General features: G+C 49.8%; 2 protein-coding genes across 19 annotated transcripts in view; one reads left to right on the top strand and one right to left on the bottom strand.

Annotated features, from left to right (window-relative positions):
- Positions 1 to 16691, top strand: part of ARHGEF9 (Cdc42 guanine nucleotide exchange factor 9) — a 189123-nt gene extending 172432 nt beyond the window's left edge. The window contains exons 13-15 of one of the 7 annotated variants that reach the window (XM_065689217.1): positions 7651 to 7810; positions 10218 to 13158; positions 16115 to 16691. In XM_065689217.1, the coding sequence (XP_065545289.1) occupies positions 7651 to 7810; positions 10218 to 10224 (167 nt within the window). In that variant the 3' untranslated portion in view covers positions 10225 to 13158; positions 16115 to 16691. Of the gene's footprint in view, positions 1 to 7650; positions 13159 to 16114 lie in introns of all 7 variants that reach the window. The other 6 variants (XM_065689216.1, XM_065689214.1, XM_065689213.1 and 3 more) reach the window with 6 other exon arrangements.
- Positions 1 to 23162, bottom strand: part of LOC136019249 (splicing factor 1-like) — a 64452-nt gene that overhangs the window by 1341 nt on the left and 39949 nt on the right. For 3 of the 12 annotated variants that reach the window (XM_065689223.1, XM_065689222.1, XM_065689224.1), the window contains exons 3-10: positions 16833 to 16945; positions 14883 to 14972; positions 13510 to 13649; positions 12673 to 12757; positions 12384 to 12501; positions 11716 to 12059; positions 4732 to 10530; positions 3743 to 3868 (exon numbers count right to left, since the gene is read on the bottom strand). In XM_065689223.1, the coding sequence (XP_065545295.1) occupies positions 10323 to 10530; positions 11716 to 12059; positions 12384 to 12501; positions 12673 to 12757; positions 13510 to 13649; positions 14883 to 14972; positions 16833 to 16867 (1020 nt within the window). In that variant the 5' untranslated portion in view covers positions 16868 to 16945 and the 3' untranslated portion in view covers positions 3743 to 3868; positions 4732 to 10322. Of the gene's footprint in view, positions 1 to 3742; positions 3869 to 4731; positions 10531 to 11715; positions 12060 to 12383; positions 12502 to 12672; positions 12758 to 13509; positions 14070 to 14882; positions 14973 to 16832; positions 16946 to 19534; positions 20063 to 23162 lie in introns of those variants that run through there. The other 9 variants (XM_065689221.1, XM_065689225.1, XM_065689227.1 and 6 more) reach the window with 9 other exon arrangements.

Here is a 23162-nt window from a genome sequence, read left to right as displayed (position 1 = left end):
TCTTACTCTGTGGTTTGTCTTGAACCCAGACCCAGATTGAGGCACAAGGCTGCGGAGCAAGGGAGCTGGTGGCGTTGCTCAGAAGAGGGAGGTAGGAGGAAATTCCTCAGAGTTGGCTTTTAGAGACTGAGGGTTTGAATCTCACCATCCATGCTACTTACACTGCCAGCAGCTTTTTGCCAAGGATCTTGGCAGGCCCTTGGGGTTGCTGCTGAGGCTGAGGTGCAGCCATGGGGTGGGAGCAGGCTGGTGGCTGAGCCTGTGCCAGGAGTCGCTGCCTTTGCCCTCGCCACACAGCCTCCAGCAGCAGGACAGTGCTGTTGGAAGGGGCTTTAAGTTGCTTTTGGAGCATCAGTTATACCTGGAGAGCAGTGAAGCCCTTTAGGAGTAGGGATACTTCCTCTGTGTTCAGTGGAGCTATTTATTAATTTAGATTCATGGACTTTGCAGGAGGGTCTCTGGCTACAGTAGGGCTTGACAGCTCAACAGCTCAACCTGACGTGGTGAGAGCCCTGCTCCGTGTCCAGGGATCCCTGTTACAGCCTCGTTTTTACATTATCTTAGTTGTTCCTTCCACCTCTTATACGAGAAGCCATGGTAATTTCCTTGTCACAGGGTACTTAAGGAGGAGAGAAAAGCTGTGAAGGAGGTGAAACGGAAAATGCAATCAACTTTGTTGGAGGTGAAGCAGAAAAACAGTTTTCAAATAGTATAAACTGCTGCTGATTCCATGTGCTGGTGTACCACAGCTCCCAGAAGGATCGCTCAGGAGCTGCCTGGTGTGTGCTTGGAAAGGAAGCGAGTGAACTAACAGAGCTGCAGCAGGTGAGGGAGAGGGGGAGATCAGCTGATAGCAGAGAAGAAACTTTAGAACTCTGCTCTGTAAATCATGGGCACTATCCAGGTGGTTAAGAGGGAACGTAGCTCTCAGCGTGTTGAGAAGTTTTGATCCCAAATCACAGAATCCCAGACTGGTTTGGGCTGGAAGGGACCTTAAAGCTCATCCCGTTCCAAACCTCTGCACTGGGCAGGGACACCTTCCACTAGACCAGGTCTAGAGGGTCCTCTGTGGGGCACAGGCAGCCTTTCCTCATGCTCAGGTCTGTGCAGCACCAGGCTCTCCTCCAGAGCAATATAATGATGCACAAGGTGAAGTTTCAGCACTACGGAAGGATTTGCACTCCTTATTGGATTGGGCAAAATGTAATGATATTAGAGCAGGTGCCTTAAGACAGCATTAAACCAATTTTTGTCTCTAAGTCCGTTAAAGTAAAGGGGTAGTGCTGGCTCTGCACCTCACCAGCAGATAGAGACAGGGGCTGGTGGTTGCGGGTGTTTTCTTTTTGCATTGATTGTTCTGGATGTTGCCTCTCGGTTACTGCCCTTTAGCTCCTCTCAGTGTCGGTGTGGTAACGGAACGGAACTCAGTGTGGTGTCTTCTAGAGATAGTAAAGAAGCAGAGGAATGTATTTGTCTTGACTTGCAGAAACAGCAATAACCCCAGAGCCCCTGTAAGTGACAGCCAGGAGTGTCAGGGGGTGGAGGCTCCAGTGCCAAGAAGCAGACGCTGTTCTGAAAGCACAGTGTCTCACTAACATTTCCTCTTGGAAAATGTAAAGAAGTGACCCTAGTGGTAGGTGGGAGAGCTCTCCAGCCCCTTACCCTGAGCCAGCTCCTTCTTGCCTTCTCTGTTCTCCTGTGCACTGTGCCACAGCTTCACCAAAGCAGATGCCCTCGGCCCAGACGAGTCTTTAGCCTCGTGGTCTGGGACTCACGCGTTCAGTCACCATCACCCCCAGCCCTCAGCTTAGAAGTTTGCTGTCCTTAAATCTGCCTGTGAACACTCGGCTATGCAAACCCAGCAGGGGTTAACTCATCAGCCAGCACAAATGCTTTGGCCTGCAGTAAACCACCCTCTGAATCACTGCATTTTCCTGCTGATTTCTTCCTTTCTGATCACTTGAGCTCACAGTGAGCTGTCATAAAGCCCTGACCCAAACACCCAGCAGCTTTTCTCTGACTTCTCACGCTCTGCACTGCAAGCTCTGCCCCAGCAAGGCTGCAGAGGCCAAAGAGATGAGTGTTAGTGTACTTGTGCTGGCTCCAGCCAGCTGGCCAGGGCAGGTCTCAGCAGGTAAATGGAGTGTGTTGGTGCCTCCCATGGTTCTCCTGAGTGCTGAAGCCTATTTATTGCATCTTCCTTGCTAACTAGATGACATGGCTCTGACAGTTTCCCCATCCCATTCCCATATGTAGGCATAGCCTCATGGAGATCAAAAGAGACTGAGCAACACAGGGACTTTAAAACAGGGGGGCAGTTGCATGTTCAGATAATCTGGGTCACTTCCCTTTGACACAGAGCAGTGCAGCTGAAAGCTTTGGGCCCACAGGCACTAGTCTCACTGATGGTATCTCATAGGTAGATGGCTTCTCACTCAAGGCATTAGTAGCCCAAGTGGAGCCTGTAATATCATCTGGGATCCAGTCAGATACACTACATGCTAGGGCAAATCGTGAATAAGTTCTTGTCTGGGAGACCCCAAGGACGGTACCGGTGACTGGACAGGGGGCACTGAGAGAGTTTGTTGGCAGGATGTGAAATGGGGCTCTTGGGTTTTCCACTGGCCCTCGTTGGAAGAGCCAAGTTTGTCAGCCCAGGTCCTCCTGCGCTTTTATCCTGGGGAGGTGTTTGAGGTGAGGGGCCGCATCCCAGGGCAGCCAGGGATGAACTGATCTCTTCTGTCAGTGGAACCAGCACAGCATGATCTTTGCTGTCAGTGCATGGTGCTGGAGGAGATGGGATACATTAGTTCTCACCTGGCTGTGATTGATAAAGCCCTGGTATCATTTATTCATCTTGCCTTGCTTAGCTATTGCTTATCACATGAGGGATCATTATCTCAATGTCTGGGCTAATGACATCAGGCTGCAGGAACAGACTTGACAAATAGGCTCAGGAAGGTCAAGTTACCTCAGTGTTTGTGGCTCCTGTGCCTGGCTGTGGAGAAGCCAGGACACAAGATTAGTTGCTTTCCTGTGCTGCATTTCTCAAGCTGTCTCCTGTCCACCCGCTGCCACCCCACCTCGTGCTGCACAAACAAGGCCTGCAGTCAGGGAGCAGAACTAAGATCAGGCCCAGTACAGTTTGCTACCTGGAAACAGAGCAGCAACCCAGTCACCAGCGGTGAGGTGCTTTGAGATCCTCTGTTGAAATGTGCTGAAGAAGGGCAAAGGGCTGTACCCGCTCAGTCATTACTGCTGATTTCTGTTACCGAAACTTGTTGCTATTGCAGGAGTACAACAATTAAGTGTCCTTGAGGAATGGTCCCGGCTACCCCATATTGTGTATGGGTTGGGATATTCAGGAGGAAATGGGATTTATGGGATTTCTGAGCATGGCTCCTGAAGGATGCGAGTTGTCTTAGGTGCTGCTGGGCTCAGAGGCAGATGGAGGCTCAGAGCACAGTGCTGCTTCCCTTCCTACCAGCACCTCCAGAGAAAGCAGGTGTTGAGATCCAACTGTCTCCCACTCAGCTCTGGCTAATGACAGCACTGGTAGCTAGACAGCTCGGTGGAAGAAAAGCCTATGAAATAAATAGCTCCTGATCAAGTATAAGCGAAAGTCTTAAAGGTTGAGGGTGGAGTAAACGGGTTGTAAGGCGAGTTCCCGTGGTTATATATAGGGAACTCTGAGCGTGTTCTCTGTGTGTTGTGTAGTGACCCTGGAAAGGTGCAGTGTTACCGTGTGTCCCGCTGTGTCCTGGCTGGGTCTGTCTGCACATGTCCATGTGGACTGCTTGTGTGCTCATAGCGTGCTCCCAAAGCTCCCAGTGCTACTGGAGTCATGTGGTAACCTCAGATAAAAGACCTGGAAGGGAAAAAAGAGACAGTTTTAAATCCTGGTAATTGTTTTCCTCCCAGCTGAGAGATCCGGAAGGTTTCTGGTGACGTTGCCCAGTGCTAAAAGCCGCAGTGACTGAACTGACAGCGCAGCATCTCTCACTTCTGTCACACCAAATTATAAACCCTGGAGTTTTCTTCTTCTCATTATGAGCATTTCCACAGCCCCACCCTGCTGAAGGATCTGTCAGTGCAGAGTTAGGCAGGAGCCAGCAGAAGGAGCTCCAAGGCTGGTCTTTCCAAGGCCTTGGGAAGGCAACGGCAGCCGTGCCTAGAAATCATTGCTTCTCTATCGATCCTTTCCCTTGGCACTTTGAATGCTGTTCCCCAAGCAGCCCACAGCAGCATTGGAAAAGAGCTTTGCTGGAATTGCACTGGAGTTATGGCTTTGCATATTAAAACTAATCCCTCGAGAGACAACTTTGCACCACGGCCCTGAGTTCTGGGGAGGGAGCAAAAGGCTCCAGAGCAGAACAGCAAAATACCTACCATGTTTCTTCCCAGAACTGCCATTCCTTGGGATTTGAAGATGTGTGGATTAGGTGAATTCCCCCCACCCCATTCCTGTGTTGCACCTTGTCTAGAATGTGGGTATGTCCCCCCCGAAAAGCCATTCTTGGGGCACCTGAAGCTATTACTAAGTGCTCTATCCCAGTTTCCCAGGAAGATGTATCCTATGGAATTCTCAGCCTTACTTGCCAGAGCACAAACGTATCTCTCTGCATGCCCACAAGCACTTGGTCATTGCACACCACTGGGAGCCGCGGTTTGGGTCTCTGAGGCCAGGGAGGCCCTTGACAAATAGGATGGATATGATAAATATGCACAAACCTTCAGCTGCTTGTTCAGGGAGAACCAGGTGGGAGCTCGGGATGTGGGTCCAGCTCAGATGTTAATGCCAGTGGCCCAGTGGGCAGACATTTCGTTAGGAGTCTGGACCAAAAAGGCTGTTTTGGGAGAAAACAGGGGGGGGTTGCTGGTGATCTGGCCAGGGGAGTCTGCCTTGTTCTCTTTTGGAGAAGGCAGGCTATGGATTGCATTCTTTGCAGTGGCAGTGGACCTTAGCCAGACTGTCCTTTCTCTACTTCTTCAGGTCTCCAAATGCATAACATTTTGCTGATCCAGATTTATTAGCATTTCTGCATCGTGATTAGAATACATCAGTTCACCTCCACAAATTGGTTTAGAGACAGTAAAGAGCTCGACTGGTGCATCACAAGGCTGGTGGCTACTCTGCAGCCACAGGATGCAAAAGACTTTGGGCCGTGTCATTAAAGCAGTGTGGGTTTAGTCCTCCGAAGCTAGGAACAATTGCTCTATGTCCCTTAGCAGCAGCTTTAGATTCACAGCTCTTCTGTGGTTAGTAATCTTGTGTGGGTAGTAATCCTGGTGGCACAGGGACTTATTGCCTTTGAAGTAATTCCTATAGATCCTAAAGTTCCTAACCAGTCTCTGCTGGGAAAAGTGGTCATGGCACTAAAGGCTGGTGGCCTCCAGGAGAATATGTGTGCTCTTGTACAGGTTCAGGGCTGGAGTTTGCCTTCCAGAGCAGACGTTGCTCACAGGCTGACCTGCCTTCCGGCAAGGTGCCCTGGAGCAGGACAGTGGCAGAAGGGGTGGAAGTCGTAGGGCAGGGATGAGCTCAAGCCCGTGCTCTGCCCTTATGGAATGTCGCTGGCTAAGTCACAGAGCATGATAAATTTGATAGTTGGGGCCTGTCAACGAGGCTGCTATAGAAGCTGTGTCAGGTATCCTAGAACTGACCCTGTCCACATTTGACACAAGGGCTCTGGGGCCGCATTCTGCTCTGCAGGCTTCCTGTGGGAGAGAGGAGCTTGGGAAAGATAGAGGAGAAAGCTTGTTGATCGGTATCCCTACTCCAGCGTGCAGACACAACCACAGAACATCTCCCGGTTGTGCTTTTCAAATGAGTTTGAAGTACTAACTGCGGTGAGTTTGTTAAAGGTTGATAGGTATGAATCATGGAACTGGTTCTGTCCAGTGTAAGGGAAGATCTTGGCTGCTCCCTGCAGTGGACAGAGCTGCATGATTTGATGGTGTTTGCTGTGAGGGAGAAATCAGTTAGACATAGTCAAGATGTTGTCTCCATTTGGCCTGAACCTTTTGAGGACTTAACAACCCTTGACTGGTAAATTCTATAGCAGGGGAAGCGAATTCATCCTCTTTCCTATACCCATAGTAAAGCCTCAGCTTCATATGCGAAAGAGATCCTGAATTAGAATGCAATAAGGTATAGAAGTTGTCCAGTGAGCTCCATGAGTGCACTTTGTGAGGCTTTTTCCCTTGTCTGTAAGTACCCGACTGTGTGCAGCCTCCCTGTGCCGGGCTGGTCCCATGAAGCATGTGTCTGTGTGTGGGCAGGGACCATGAACTGAATGCAAAGACTCACATTTCTTTGACACACGTTGCTGTGGTACCTGGGTGCTAATCACCGTATTTTGCCTTCTCTAGCACCTTCCCAGCCGAGGATCTCAAAGTGTTTTACAATCATTAATTAATTTAGCTTCACAACCCTCGTGTGAGGTAGGTGGGTGATGCCATCCCGCTTTCCAGACGAGGACACTGATCTGCTCGGTGGCTAAAGCCAGGGGAGGCCATGGCCTGGCGATGGCCCTGGGAAGCCTCCACCCGCCACGCCGCCGGGGCTGCCCTCCCCGCAGAAGGAAGAGCAGTTCTGCGTGCGGCAGAGGGGATCCAGAGATGGCCAGAGCTTACAGCAACTGCTCCAGAGCCCTGCTCCTCCCTCCTTCCTGCCCTTCTCTGGAGTTGTGGTTCCAGCCGATCACGCTGCCCTGAGGCTGAAGGAGGGATTCTCCCTCATCAGTGGCGCTGTGGGAAGGGAATAACAGAAGTAGCTGTAATGCTGTTCCCTGTAGTCTACACTGGTGGTGACATGCACCCCTTCTGCTCCACTTCATTCACCCAGAGCCACCCTTTCTACACCATCCTTTACAGCAGGGTGTGTAGGTCCCAGCTTGCTGAAGCTCCCCTTTTCCCCATTCCTGTGCAGGAGCTGTGCCGCACGGATGTGGGAACTGCGTGCCTAGAACCTGGAAGTGTAGCCTTGCCAGTTTGGATTGAGCAGCATCAGCCTTTTCTGTGTTGCAGCCAGTTTTGGCTGAACCCAAACTGGGAAATTTAAAACTAACCCTATGGAAAAGTCCTACAAACTCCTACAGGGAACAGTGAGTTGTCCTTTGTGTAGGCAGACAGCGCTGGGCAGCGCAGGCCCTGCAGGACAGCACTTTCTCCAGAGCAGCTCCACTGCATCCTGGAGCAGGAACCAGTGCTGGGTCACTGGTTGGGACAGAATCACTGTGGAAGCACAGCGGGGTGGGAGGGTAAAGCCACACTTGGAAACAGCCAGTGTTAGATGTGAGCGGGGTGAAGGATGCGATTGTCTGCCTCTGTCTGACCAGACTGATGCTGCATGTGGCCTGGCTGGGTCTGGGCCTCCTTGTATCACACAGGACTTTTCCATGAGGGCAGAAATACAAAGGTAACGGACCTTTTCCAAGCCTTCAGCACATGGTCTAGTGTAGGAAACCTCTGAGCTGAGCTTGAGGCAGCCGCTGCCTTCCTCTGTAGGTTTGCCGTCTCTAGCACGTCTCCCTGGTGTTTGGGACCCTGTTATTAAGCGATAAGAAGCGATAGCATGACGAAGAAAGACTACTGACCCAATTGCACTTTGACTGATCTGTTTCTTTTTCCCCCCAATCATCGATGCAGGTGTGAGCTACTCCAAGTCGGTTCCTCCAGCCTACCCACCACCCCAGGATCCATTAAATCAGGGACAATACATGGTGACAGATGGCATATCCCAGTCCCAGGTCTTCGAGTTCACCGAACCCAGACGCAGCCAGGCACCATTCTGGCAAAACTTCAGCAGGTTAACACCATTCAAAAAATAATACCTAGAGAGATGGAGAATTTTAACTTAAAAGAACTAAAACTTAAAAAATAAAAATAAATAAAATTATATTTATAGATGGACCTTTTTTCGGAGAAGCACTGTTGCAACTAAATATATATACATATATATATATGTACCCCCGTTTTAAAAATAATAATATATATACATATATGTATATATATAGAAGGACCAAAAACTTTTTTGTTGTTTTTGGGAAGCAATCTGCTACTAGATACTAGGAAGCACCAATGATTTCTGACCATGTGACCTGTTTTATTTTACTCCATTGGTTGGACATCTTCTTTTGTTTTGTTTCTTTTTCTCTTCTTCATTTCCATCCGAGTCGTCACTGGCATCCCAGAATGCTTTCTCGCTTGTGTGAATTCCTCATGGAAGTTCCTCATGGACTACATTGGTGTATATTTCATTTGGTTTTATTTATGGGGGGTTGTTTGGTTTTTGGAGTGCCGGGAGGTCTCTGCTCCCTCTCCCTCCCTCTCCGTCCCTTCCTTGGCTGTCCCCGGAGTTGCCATTTCAGCGATGAGCATCGACCCGCTCCCCGTCCCGTCCTGCATCCTCTGGTCTGCCTCGTGCCTGTCTGGATGTGCTCCCTTGTGCACCATGCTCTGCTGCGCAGTATTTCTCTGGCTTTAACTGTTGTGTTGTGGCAGGTGAAAACCAGCAGAAAGGGTTTCAGCTCTTTAGGAAGCGAGAGATGGGTTTTCCTCAGTGAGTTTTTGCACTCTTTTTAAGCACTCTCTTTTTCTCGATTCAGTGTGATCTGGTCACACTCAGAGCAAGACTGAGAAAAGAATATCAGGGGCTTTCATTGATTTCTTTTGCATTCAGCTTCCTTTCTGTGGGGTTTGATTTGTTTTCTTTTTAAGCTGAGACACGACTCTGAAAAGCCCACTCCTATCTTTGTTTTCCCTGCAAAGATAAAAGCTGAACGACTGATGGCTTCACGCCCTCCATCCAGCTGAGGAAAATTGGCTATTGGGCTCCAGCAAATGGCCAGTTTTCTTTCTTTCTTCAGGAACTAAGGTCCCATCCTGTCGGCCATAGTCTCACCCACATTAATTAGTGTTAATGAACCACTGATTGCCATTTCCAGGAGCAGTGATCCTACCAGTGAGGACTACGGCTGCACTCACTGCCTGCTCCCCTCTGTTGCATACGAGGTCCCTGGCTTTGCTTGGGCACTGACCTAAACCCTGAACTGCCAGCAGTGACCTGGTAGCGGAAGGATCATTGCCCAAGTCATTGGAAGTATTTACTGATGCTGAGTTGAGAACTGCCTTTCAGGAAAGGGATGGATGCGACCTGAGGAGCTTAGCAAGGTTTAGCCTATGCCCATGATTATGTGGCCTAATCTAAATCAGAGATCAGTTCCATCTAACCCCATCAGTGGCTCAGCAGAGGTGTATCCCTGTCAGTGGCTCTGGAGGGATTAGCTGAACTCTCCAGCTCCCTTTCTCTCTTTTTCTCCCTCTGGAGGTTCACAGCTCTATTCTCAAAGACACTTCCTACAATTTCAGCCTTAAGTACATTTGTTTGCAAGCACAAAGCTTGTGTTTAAGCTTGTAAAACAAATCCTTGTGCACTAGGATGATTTTTTTTTCTCCTAGGGCAAATGAGTCTGTTTGACCAGATTTAGAAGAGGAAGCTAAAACATTTGCAGAGCTGTTCTGCAAGCTCCTTTGTAATGTGGGATGAAGTGACTGATCACAGAATGTACCGTTTTCTTTTGAACCCGATACACCGCAGAAGCACCCCAGTCCACGCATGGAGCTAGAGGTTTTTTCCTACCCTAGTACAAGTGAATGGGAAGAGCAGAGGTGATTTCATTATTTCCATGGAGCCTGTTTTATTTCAGGGCATATTCCAAGGCAGTGGCTATGGGGTTTATTTTAAGTACAGAACTAATCTCTCTTGCAGTTTTTAGTCATCTAGAAACTCTGGAGAAACAGTAAAGGCAGGTTAGTGCTTGGGAGAGGAAGAGCAGCCCCTCTGTGCCAGTGGGAAGGGAATCGCAAGTAGGAAGCAACCCAATTTTATATCAGAAGTTATTTTTGTGCTCTTTTGTATCTCTGCATTTTGATGGTCAGGTTTGGATATTGAATATGTAGCAAATCTTATTTGGTTTCATTGAGCGGATGCGTATTTAAAGGCACGGATGAGGTGGGTTCTCAGGAGTTAAATGTACTATTTCTGAGTGGCTGGAGAGATGCGCAGAGAGAGAGAGAAAGAGAGAGATGATTACAAGCTGTTGTCAACGTGATGAAAATTTCACTTATTCCTTTTGCCTTTTTAATTGCTTAGGGGAAAAAAAAAGTAACAAGCACATTAGTTAAGCCTGTTCATTTACTGTTTTGTGCCTCAGAGAGTGAGAATGAGACATCCATAATTTTTATGAGAAGATGCTTCCTAAATATTCAGCACTAGGAAAAACGAAACACCACCGCCACACCATTATTTGCATCATAAATCAAGACTCGCTTGATCTGACAAGGCCACTTGTTGGACTCGCAGCTTCTTTCTTAACTGGAAAGCCAAACCAAACTCGCATTGCTCGTGCTTGCCGAGGCCGGCGGCAGGCAAAGCACATGCGGGCCTTTGTTCCAGAGGGAAGAGGGGCTTGGCTCTCAGGCAATGGCGCGCAAGAAAGCTCTTCCCCTCCATAAATTGCCACGGTGCTGCAAGAGATGGAGCATTGTCACAAAGAAGAACCAGCACTGGGTCCCACTGTCACTGCCTGCTGTGGCCTCCCCATAGGGAGCAGGGTCGGGCTGCTCGTGTGCCCGGGAGCAGCGCAGACGCAGATTTGGGGTGATTTTGACTGAGCATCCAATAGAGACTTTCATTTCAATGCCAGACAGGAGGAACCCACTTACCATTCCATGTGCAGAAACGAGAGTTGTAACAAACGTACATGTTTACGGTATTTCTCTGGCTGAATCTATATATATATAAAGAATAAAAATACCCTCTTCCCTAGGTAAATGACATGCATTACCCCTTGACCTAGACACTAGAACAGAGGATCTAAATTCAAGCCTTCCGCCTCCCCACCCTCTCCAAAAAGCTCAAACAAGAACCAACCTAGGTGCATCTAACAGTTGTAAATAGAAAATACTACATAGAGAAATATATTTGAAATCTGTTTCAGTTTCTGGATGGTCACTGGCCGTCCCCTGCAATGTTATTGATAGTACACTGTGGTGCTTTGGGTTTCTGGTTTTGTTCTCTTTATGCTCTGTCATCTTTTCATTGCAGCTACATTTCAGGGAACATGTATATTTAGTAGCTATTGTAAGTTCTGCATGGCATCACCAAGCTTATTTTTCCTTAAGAAGAACAGAAGAGGCTGTAGGAGTTTCAAGGCACTATTGACGACAGGGACTTGTAGCAGAGAATTTAACACAAAAAAAAAATATATTAAAAAAAAAAAGGTTTTTAAAATTCTAGTTTGAAGCCAAATACCTGATATTTTAGTGCTTTTGGGGTTTTATCAGTAAGAGCAAAAAATATTAAAGAAAAAAAAAAAAAGAAAAAAAAAAAAAGGATTTTGGTAACGCAGCTGATCCGCACTTGCCAGTTTTATTATTTTGTTTCTATTGGACTGTTTGACCCTGTCAAACAAGTGTCAAAGTTGTGTGTATAAAACAAAAGAAAAAGTGTTTAAAGAAGTGTTGTAAAGACACTGAGCCTTATGAAAATATTTATGGAATTAAATAAAAAGAAGTGAAAAGGCATCTGAAGGCATTTTAAATCATTTCCCTCAGAGCGGGCTCCCTTTTCCTGCAGGCTGGGGGGGCTCCGGCAGAGCAGCCACTAAGACACTGGTCTGCACCCAAGACATAGGTTTGTTGTGGACTTACCCCGCTTCCCCCGTGCTTTGTCTCCATCTGAACCGAGTGCAGTGATTAATGAGTAGCTGGAGGTCCAACCCTGGCAGAGCACCGCTGAGTGCTGGCAGGGGTTGCTCTAAGTGCAGCTCGGGGCAAGCCTGCTGCAAACGTGGCTTTAAAGCGCTTTTTGTTCCTGCACTTTGCTCAGTTCCAGCCCAAGCATGAAGAGAGCTGCATCCTCCATAGACAGCTGATCCCAAACACCTTGTGAGCAGCGCAAGCAGCGTTTCAGAGCACGTGGAGGTAGAGCAGGGGGTGGGCGCTGGAGGGGAGGGAGCCTGGCCCTGCGCTGTTCCACTGGACCAGGGCTGGACCTGGGGAGAGAGGAGCAGGTTCCTGCCCTGGTTTTTCCCTTGGCAAGTGCCTGCAGGGAGGAGCCGGGTTCTTCACCCCTGAAAGGCAAAGTGCTCTCTCCAGAAACCCAGTGGCCTTACCAGGTAAGACAGTCCTGTATTTCTGGTAGCCCAAAATACAGTTACACCCAAGAAAACAGGTTATGGTATCGCAGTATCCGGACCCAGCAGTGCTTGGGAACAATGCCTTGGTGTTGTGTGGAGAAGCACAGGCACACGTACCGAGTTACCGCCAATGACTGCAGCCAAAGAGGTAGGTTTCCCTGACTTTCTGCTTGTTCCTACCTGTCCTGCAGGTGCCTGCCTGGGGGAGCAGTGCCAGTTTGCTGGCACATGGACTGACCACACTGAAGCTAGATTAGGAAACAAGTCAGACAAGGAACCAAAGCCCAAGGCAGCTCTGCTGTGGGGGAGAGAGAGAGAGTAGAGAGGCAAAGACACGAGCATGAGGGCTTCTGTGGGGCCAGAGTTAGAGCAGGTCCAGGCACCGGCTCACCCAGACCTCAAACATCTCAGCTTCACATCTGCCTCCTGCTTCAGCAATACCCCAACAAGCCAAGCTTTTTTTGCTTACCTTATTGCTTGCAGTAGAGAGCTGGTGCTGTGCTGTCCAGATGATCCTGGTCCTTTTGTCACTTGGGAGGTTCCAAAGTGTGCTGCTGGGAGAGCAGACCCAAAATGCAGTTATGTACAAAACCCCCCTTGAAGAAGCCCTCTCCTACCCCCCCCCCCCACCTTCTTTGCAGGCCAAAAGAGTTGTTTGCCAGAATTGCGCACTCCACGTTTGCAAATGGGAGCTGTGGGGAAGGAGGGATCGCAGGCAGGGAGCCGTATGCGTTGCCCAAGATGTGTAATGGACCAAAGAAAGCCCTCACAGGGAATGGGGAAGAAACCCGGTCACCCAGCACGTGTCCTGGCAGCAAGAGCAGCACCAAAGCTGGCTCAAGCAATACCTGAACTCTGTGCCTATGCCCTGGCTTGCTTTCCTGGTGGTGGCTGGAGAGAAGAGCACTCCATGGGCACAAAGGCCCCCGCAGGCTGTGGCTGGCAGTCACCTTAGGTATGTCATTTAATAACAGTGTTTGCTTGGTTTTAACCCTCTCCAGCCACCCAGCATTCAGCTACTAAGAACTCTGGTTGCATAAAACCAAAACCAAAGGAACCCAGTTTCAAGTCCATCTGTCTTAGGGCACTAGGTTCATCAGGCCATTAATTTTGGGTAACAGCCCAAAACAACCAAAAAGGTAGCAGCAGGGACACACCAGCTGGTGCCTGAGCCCTCGGTTAGAAACTCACTTCAACACATGCTCAAGCCCACCATTTTGCACCAAAGATGTTACTCCGTTCACAGCAAAGCGCAGAATTCAGCCCTCAGTGAATGGTGATGGGTAGGGAAATGACTTTAACTTACCATCTGTGTTACTGTGCCTCTTGTTGGTCTGTCGTGGTGCTTCACCTGCTGCCTGTGCGGTTGTCCGGCTGTGTGGCTGTTGTGCAGCATCTGTGGGAGAGCCTCCATGGGCAGAGCCAGGCCCTGGCTCCGCTTGGGAGCTGCAATAGGAGGGGTAAAGCTTTTAGGCTGATATGTCTGTGACATGACTGGAACGTTGTATGAATGACTCTGTACGTCAAAGCCATCTCTGTGCTATCCGTGTGTGTACATCCGTGGTATCACAGCTGAGCTTCTGCTTTTTAAGGAATGAGGCTTTCAATCTGACTGACGGTGCTGGGATTACAGATCCCAGTCTTCCCAAACAATAGATTTCCTTGTTATTCTGTAGCTAAGAAGCACACAGGTTTTGCACTAAGTACAGCAGGAGGTCAGCATCCTCCAAAGCGTGTAATGCACCATCTGTGCTGGGGCTCTAAAGAGCGAACTGGAATTGCACGTTGCTGGGGATGCAGCAGGAGTAACTGGCATTTTCAAGAGCATTTCTAAGCGCTGTCCATCAAGGGTTTCACAATCCTTCCCTGCCAAGGAAGGACAGGAGCTGTTTAACTGCAAGTATAACCTCCCCCAAACCGCGCTGTGTTCATTTGCCTGAACCCCTTACCTCTGCTATGGAAACGAGCTACACGGTATTTCTTAAATGCTTTTAATGTTCACGTCCTTTTTTTTTCCAGCTCACTCCAGGCAAAGTGCATCCTGGTGAAGATCTGCACCTTTCTCATTTCAGAGCCACAGTAATTTGTCACCTCTTGCAGGTCTGACAGGGCCTCTGTGCTCGGCCCCTTCCGCAGGCTGGGCTGAGCAGCAGCAATGGCTCAACCATGTTCCCCCCATTCCAACCATTCCCAATCCTCCCTCCAGCACCCCACTGTCCACACACCAGCCAAAGCCGCTCTGCACGTTGTCTGAGAGCCACTGAGCACTTTCCTCTTCTTTCATTACTGGTTACAGCAGCAACAAATGATCCCCAAGACGTGGCCACTGTGGGGATTGTGTTTTTCATTTAGGAGAGGATATAAAGGAGTTAAACCCTGGCAGAGACGTTTGCCTCCTAAAGACAACACCAGTGCTGGGAGAAGTGCTTGGGCCGAGGCACCATCAGTGCTGGCTGCCTCTGCTGGTAACCGCGTTCCGAGATGAGGCTGTGCGCACACCGGGCTGTGCTCACACGTTCTCCTGCCCTTCTGCTGTAACAGCAGAGAGCTGTAACAGTGCCGCTAGAGCCTGCCTGGCTGTTACACCCATTGTACAGCTGGAGGGGAACACGCGCACGGTTTTCAAAGGATCTGGGTTTTTCAGAACAAACCATGGCACTAAATTGCTTCATAAATTACCTCCGAGAACTGAGGCTCCAAGGGGCTTCCTGGCTGCTCCTGGAAGTCAGGAGAAGCTCTCTCCAGGAGAGGTCCGTTGTAGTTTTCCATCTGGAGAAGCAATACGAGGATATGTTGGTACATTTGCTTCTCTTCTCAGCTCAGTTTCATGCAGCAATGACCCAGAGGGTGTGCAGGTTTGCATCCAAGCCTTTGCAGGTTTACAGGACATCAGAGAGCAGGAGGCCCGCACCCACAGCAGGGTGGGGGGTGATGCCAAAGAAGTAATGGCCATTATCCAAGCACAGGGTCAGGGCCCCTCTTACCTGTACAGAAGCCACGAGAGACTCCTTTGAATCAGTGGGGTTTTTTCCCTAGAACTGTGTAACCGAGGTGAATAAGAATAAGAATCCCATTCCTGACTGTTGTCTGCACTGATATAAACTGGAACAACCTCAGTGACCTACCACAGACTTACTTATTGCAGGTGTAACTGAAAGCAGTGCTTGATCCAAGAGGTCAGTGACTGGACTGATCCAGACTGGAAATGCCTGGCAATAGTTTACCTCTTCCTCCTAAAGACAGCGATTTTAAGGCAGGTTTTAGCTAGGCTGGGCTGATATCAAATCCCATTCACTGCAGAACGCTCCAGAAGGGTGAAGAGTGCAGCAGGTTTGAACAAATAAGTCATTTACAGAATGAAGTCACTGCTGTTATCTCAGCAAGCCCTTTGTCACTGGCTCTTTCTTCACCCAGGCAAGAGCTGGCCTGTCAGGAGCAGAGCAGAGCTTTGTTGAGCCATATTGCCCAGGTTGGTTTAATAACACTTTGATGCCGGCTGACCTGGACATAGGAAAGCTTTTCCCCCATCGATCACTCCTGCGCAGGGCTTCTTTGGAGTCTAAGTTATTTTAGCACATCTCAAAGTGGGATTTAGCTTTCAGTTCGGCTGAAACACTGCGGTGTTGGTGTCCATGGCCAGCTGTGCCCCTGCACTCCCAGGGGACACCCAAGTAAGTGACACAAAAGCCTCTGGCAGTCACCAAGAGCCCAGCTCCAACAGGCAAAAGCACTGGTGCCTGTTCCATGGGTGGGTGCTGTGTGGGTCAGGAACAGAGAGGGTTAATCTCGTCCTGCCAAGGGGAGCTGTAACGCTGCCACGAGCCTTACCAGAGCCCTTATCCTGCAGGCTGATTTTGTGAGGGCATATGTGACCGATGCACTGATTTCCTCAAAGTTTCACTCCCCCACAGATACGGGGCAGCAAGAGAGGAGTCCCTGGCCAGCCCTGCTGCTGCGGTGGTTTCACGCTATACAAAGGAAATCCAGAGCCTTTGGACCAGGAAAAGAAAATAGGAGCAAACACAATATATACTCGTAGCCGAGCTGAGATGGGTGATGTGGTCTCTGGTTCTGCTCCCAAGATGGTTCGTGCCCATTCCCTAAGGACATTGAGTGTGCAGGCTCCCCACAAAGCCGACTCGCCGCCTGAAGGCATCTGCTGTTTGCTGGTGACAGTAAAGGTGACTGCAAAGGTGATGCTAAAGGGGCTTTGACACACAAGGTACGTATCCAGGCAGGATACCTGCCCCAGCCTGGATTCTGGTTGCTCGTCAGATGTGGGCAGGATCACTGGGAGCAAAAGGAAACAGATGGAGAAAAGCAAGAACTTTGTGCTGCAGAGCAGGGGCTGACTAACGGCGTGGGGCCGGCTGTGCGTGCAGCCAGGATGTGTCATGCTGCTGTTATCCGTGTTGCTGGTGCAGTTACTGGCCTGATTTTTACTGTCTGGATGTACCATTAAACAAGTTTGATTTTGTTGCCTGATTACAGATGAGTGGTTTCAGCCTCACACATAACCTAGTGCTACCCAGGGGCGCTGTTAATGCCAACCCTGGCCAGGCAGAAGCAGGTTGGTTGTTGTGTGTGGATACAACATGGGTTTATACGGGAGTGGGTAATAACACTTACCTGGCAAGGGGAACCAAAGGGTTGGGTTTTCCCATCCACTTCTTGCGCCTTGGCCGTGCCGATCCTGCTGAGTTACAAACACACGGGATACTGGACTGTGCTCAGGCTGTCTCCTGCGGGGAGCGAAGAAGAAATCAGAGCACACAAGAGGCAGCAAGCACCAAAGGCCACGTTCGCTGTTGAAGTGTTCCTTCACACTCCCCAGACAGACCCCTTTTGAGTTCGCAAGGCCAGGAGCCACCGGGAATGGTTTACAGTTGGGGAATAACAGGTCCCCAAAAAGCCAGAGGTAACAACCCCAGGGAAGAGCAATGCGGAGACTGCTCGGTGCTGGCTTTGCCCTGACTCGGGAATTCTTTCATCTCTCCATTAAAAGGCATGTTAGCAATACCCAGTCATGCTTATTCTGCGCCAAACACCAACAGAAAGCTTCTGCTGGAAGACAAAGGCTAATACAAACCGCTGTGGAAATGCAGTTTGAATTCCACCCCCCGGGCTGCAATTCCTGTGCTATTCCCAGGCTGGAGGATGAGGAATTCAGAGAGGGCAGCACAAAAAGGGCTCTGCTTCAGTGACAGGGGTTATTTATACCTGCACCAAACTAGCGTGAGCTGTTGGTAACAGCAGGGGCCGTTCACTTTGATCTGCTACCATGTACAACCGCTGCCAGGTGTGCAAAGGGTTTGAAGACCAACAGCAGTATTGTGATGGGCAATCCCCCTGCCAATGGCAACAGACGCGTTCAATAAATAACCCTGGCTCTGCGGTGTTTCTATCCAAGCACTGCGGCCCGGGCCCTTCAAGTGAAACTAAGCATAAAGAACCGGCCAGCAAAGCGGCTCAGGGTCACTGTCCCTGCCCGGTCGAGCGGAGCGCTCGGAGCTAACAGCGAGCAGATTGCGGGCCAAGTGGACTGTAAAATGACTTAGCAAATGAAGGCAGTCCTGGTGACAGAGCACTGCTTGTCTAAGTAAAACGCACGGATTTTAAAGCGTGCTCTTTAATTGTTCCTCTTGACTTACGGCTCGTATCAATTTAAAGCTGCTCTTGCAGAAGCGCTGTTGTTATTTGGCTCCTGAGAATCAGTGCTAAAGCCAGTGATGGATTGGACTGAGGTGGTGGGAAGGGGGTGGTGCGCTGGGGACAGCATTTCAAGCATGCCAGTGTAAGATGTTTCATCAGGGCCTGACAGGAACAGAAAGGCTGAGGGCTCGACAAGAGGAACAAAGCCAGGAGTGAGCAAAGAGAACGCGGTGCAGAGACCAGTGCCTGCTGCAGCACCCTGGGCACCCTGCACAACGTGGGGGAAAGCCTCAGTGCCTGGCTGGGTGCACCCAAACCGCAGCCTGGATGTGTGACACCACCACCCTGCCCTGCAGAAGCAATGAGGGGTTGAGATTTAGTCCTGGAGAGACTGACACACAGTGGGCCCCGAAGAGCAGCCGGTGCCCAGCACCCCGTGTCCCCATGGCCAGCCCAGCGCCTTCTGGCCCCACAGCCTGGGGCGATGCCTGAAGCCATGCTCTCCACCTGCCCTCCTGGTTTACAGCCTTGTCCCATAGCCCATCAACCTGTGCCCTCTTGCTGGGTGCAGGATCACAGCATCACAGACTGGTTTGGGTGGGAAGGGACCTCAAAGACCATCCCTGCCACCCTGTGCAGTGTGTCTGAATGGATCCTGCCAAGTCCTATGCAGCCTCCCCTTCCCCAGAGGGGAGCACTGAACTGACCAACCTGTAGCTTTAAACTTACAAATCCATGTATTTCTTACCTTCTTTTTTCATTTTCTTCTTTTCCTTCCCCCCTCCCTTTTAGTTCCTCTCCTTCCTTTCTTCCCTTTCCTTTCCTCTTTGCTTTTTTGATTTCTTTAGATATCTAACCCATTGTCCTCCTGCTTCCCCGACACATCTTGCTAGCACAGCTCCTTCAGAAAGCCTGCACTTCTGCCATCACCCTGTGTTCCCCTGCTCTGACCAGCACTGGGAGCTGCGAACCCTTCAGCAGTGGGGTGATTCACCATCAATCTCCTCGCTTTCTACTTGTGATTTTTAACATGTGCTGCAATTCATGGACAAAAATTCCTCTTCCTCACTATCTCCCAGCCCGATGCCATTACACAAATAGAGCTCAGGGTGTGCATTCATCTGCGACAAGGATGTTGCTGTATGTTAGTGCCTGGCCATTAGCTGTAGCAGCGGAAACAAAGCCATGCATGAGTCATTTCAACAGCAGCATTTCTCCCAGTGACATTATTCCCTGTTATTCATGCAGTGTGAACAGGAGCCCAGCACGGATTGGGAACGCACCGTGCGCACGCACACCAGCACCCTTCATTTCAGTAGTGAGGAAAACCAGCACACCAGGGTGGGAGGGTGCCCTGGCTCTGCCTGCCACAGGGAGCACATCGCACTTCTGAGTTCACCTCGTGTGTCCCCCAAACCCCTCTTCACCTTACCCCTGCCCAAGTGGTACAGTACAAGCTGTCAAGGTTGCGCCTGGGTTAAGGACACCCCTAGCATCAGCTGTTTGGGTTTCATGGTGTGATTCAAATGCAACGGGAGGGCAGTAAATGGCATGATCAGAGCTCTTTTCAATTCATAATCAGTGTGATGGAGCCTAGATCCCAGCTAGACAGAACAATGGGAATGATGTACCACTTGAGCAGGCAGTGCCAGCCCTGCTCCACAGCCTCCTCATCTCACCTCTCACTGGAGAAAGCAGTGTGATAAAAGGCCCTTTGGTTTGCAGGGCTCTTGGCTTCCACTTGCAAACTCCTTTCCAGCCCAAGCCCTGCTAGCTGTCATCTCGTATCCTGCATCAATCATTGCCAGTCTCCATTTCCAAGTGGAACATGGTGCCTCCCCGCAGCCAGTTCTCAAGCATTTCTCTGTGCACGGCCCTCCAGACCTGGAGCAGGTTTCCACAAGGATCTGCAAGGCGCCCTCCCTCCAAACCACCTCTTGCTGGGTACAGAGGGTGTTATCTCTCTCCCGCTTTTCACCTGAGCGTTTTCTCTCTCTCTGCTCTCACTGTAGCTGAGTTTCCACTGAGCAGTGCCAGGCGGGCATGGAAGTGTTCGGAGCACTGCAACTCAGCAGTGAGCCAGGCACAGAGTGAAGACTGCTCGTGCTGATGGTGGGAAAAGGCACCATGTGGAGGACGATGGATGCGGTGGCACCTGGAGGTACCGAGCTGCTGACACGTGGCGCCCTGAGAGACATTTGTAAGCTCCTGCTCATAGGAATAAACACCGTGCTCTGGGGCTCAGTGAGCAGCAGCGAGCAATCTGTTAGGAACTCTGACAAATGACAGCAGTGAGAGGAAAAAGTGTACCTCAAACTAGACTGCAAGCAGGAACCCCCTTAGGATAGCTTAGGGATGAGCAAACCCCCTCTCATGAGTTGCAGAGAACCGGCCAAATGATAGAGTCATTTAGGTTGGAAAAGATCAAACGTGTGGCCCTGGCCTATCTCCCCTCATTCCTGGGCTGCAGCAGTGGCTCGCACCCACACTTCTTCCATGCCAAGGTTTCTGTTAGCAGTGACGCAGCCATGTCCTACGGCCGGAGAGAAATACCATGAACGCCCTGTTGGCTGTAACTGTGAGGTGAGCCCTGACCTCAGGAAAGGTGCTGGAGCTTTATTCTCACCAGGCAAAGCCCCACTGAAGATGAACTGAACCAAAGCTGGCAGCAGCGGCAGAGGAAGGGGCTCCTTCACAGCACAGCCAGGTCCCTGTGGAACGTTCCTCTGAATTAACCCGGCAAACACCAGGACCTGATCTCGGCGCTTTCATCCACATTAGAAACTCTGCCTCCGGTTTTGACTCTCCCGCACAGATCCCATCCGCACTCAGCCCCGCTCAGGTTTCACTGCAGATTTCCCTCCTTCCTTTCACCACACTCCAGCCAAATCCCTGCCAGGCACGAGCCCTGGTAAAGTCACTCGGGATACAGAGGGATGGATCCGCTCTCCCTCGGGCAGCCCAGCTTCACTCGGAGCTGAAAAGTGGGGGACAAGCACTGAGCTTCTGCATCCTCCTCAGTGAGAAGCCAGGCAGGGATTTGTCCTTTCTGGATGTGCTGCACCCACATATTCCCCGTTTTGTCAAGGTTATAAACCAGCTCCTCCCCCTTCATCCCCCCCTCACCAGAGTCACTCAGGGTTTTACTGCTGACTGTCAGGATTCCAGCCTTTCTCGGGAAATAAAACTCCAGCCCAAGCAGCAAACGCATTTCAGAGCAGCTTTAATCCTCACTAGGGAAGAAAAGCCCCAACACCCTACATCAAATGCTGCAGGAAGAACACGGTTGCTTAGGCAGCAGGCTGGCTGCCTGGGCAGGGTGGTATCTCACGTGGACTCGATTGAGCTAAAAATAAGTTCATTAAAGGAAAACAAAGTCTGCCTCCAACAAAGATGTGAGAAGCACAACGGCAAAGAGATGACTCCACAAGAAAAGAGGAGAAAGCCCCTTTGCCCGGGCTGTGTGCTGAAACCACAGAAGGGGTGAGGTTCTGCTGCTGAGTAACACAAGGGGGTTAGGAACTGAGTGCATTATAAATACTATTCTCAGGAAACCCTGGCCTACAGCAAAGCTCACGTCATCACCACACAGAACTCAAAGAAAGGGCTACATCAGATGAGCCTTACTCATGGCTGCACTAAATTCTTAGACAATTGAACCTCATGCCCGGGACTGCTCCTGCAGGCTGTGCTTAAGCAAAGCTGTCCCACACTCGCCCTGTGAGGCACATCCAAACTTGGCCCCATTGGCTGGGTAAGAGTTGCACAATCCAGCCACAAATTGGCAGATCCAATGGATGATGCTTGACGTTGTCCAAAAGGCCTTAGTTCCCACTCAAAAATAAAGCTGGTCTGGAGACTAGGACTTGGCAGAAGAACAAGTGAAGCCTCAAAATAGTCCATGGCTGCGCTCTCGCAGTACTGAAAGTGCTCAGTGATTTAATGAGCCTGTGCACATGAAAAGCAAGTTTTTAGTACTCTCTCCTCCAAATGTTCATCTTGCCAAATGTGAAGATAATGCACTTCCAGATGCCTGAACTCTTCCTAGGCCCCCAGTAGCATCACAATAGCAATAATCACAAGTGTCAGTACTTCACAGTCCTTCCATCTTCACCAGCGCAGGTTGTCCTCTGACACTGCTCAGAGAAGCCCATGTTGAAAAGCAATGGGAAGAAACAGCATTGGCCCAGGGCTCATGGTTGCCCTGTCCTTTGCGCTCAGATAGAAAGACCCTTAACACCATGAACGCAGCCCTATTTCAGCCTCAGGCGCTTTTCAGAATCAAAGCTTTACATGGGGATGACCCAAACTGGCCAGGGCTGTGCCTGCTCACCCAGCCTTGCTGTCATCTGAAGCGAGGGAGAACACATCCCTTCCACCCAGCAACACTTTGTCATTAAGCCCCATCTCCACTTCAAATAAAATGGGAGAAAACAACTGTTTTCTTCCAAATGGAGCAATCTGCACTTCTTTTTCCCTCTCTAGGAGCACCATTCTTATCTTCTGGATGTGCATTACACTTTCAGAGAGAAACTGGGGGAAGATGGGTTCTTCCCTCCTGAGAGCAACAGTATGTTTGGGCAAAGGTGTCCTGGCAAAGACGCTGAGGAAGTAATGCCAAACCATTACAATGGGTGAATCTTTGAAGCTATTCCCTTCACCCACTGCACTGCTGATTTGATTTCTCAACTACACATCTGTGTTCACAAAAACACCTGCAAGATATTCTCCAGAGAAGCATTCATGCCAAATGAGGATCCGTATTGTAGCCAGAGCTGCTTGAAATCAATACAAAGAAATAAATACCATTAGAAATGGTTTTGAAAGGAGACACACTTTGTATGACAACTCCATTTCATTTCTAAGCCCCAATTTGCTCACTAACATTCATCTGTGACAACAGATTGATGAGAGGCTTTTTGACAGAAAAAATACACTCACCAAGTTGGGCTGCTCCCTGTTGTTCCATTGCCCCTTAGGTTCTTGCTGTTAATAGGGAAATAGATTGCCCTTTTCTTCTTCTCAGAGTCCTGAAAATGTGGAGTTTGTCTTTTTGATGCACTCCAAGTTCAGCAGAACAGGAAAGAATTTGGGTTCTGCTTTCAGGCAATGTTTCTGTATCAGTGTCTTCATTTCTTTGTGCAAGTGGCAGCCTTGTCTTTCATATTTATGCCTTGTACTTGCAGTTCATAAAAAGCAGAGAACAGAGGCTGCCTGAAGTGCCTGCAAACATGACTTAGCACATTAATGAATTAAAGAGTGTTACTATTTCACATTGCTTCTCCTTGACAATGCCAAACAGTTGAA

Source organism: Lathamus discolor, chromosome 9 (genome assembly GCF_037157495.1).
Source record: "Lathamus discolor isolate bLatDis1 chromosome 9, bLatDis1.hap1, whole genome shotgun sequence".
NCBI lineage: Eukaryota > Metazoa > Chordata > Aves > Psittaciformes > Psittacidae > Lathamus > Lathamus discolor.
The sequence above is the reverse complement of the archived record's forward strand: the minus strand, read 5'-3'. Positions and strand labels throughout refer to the sequence as shown.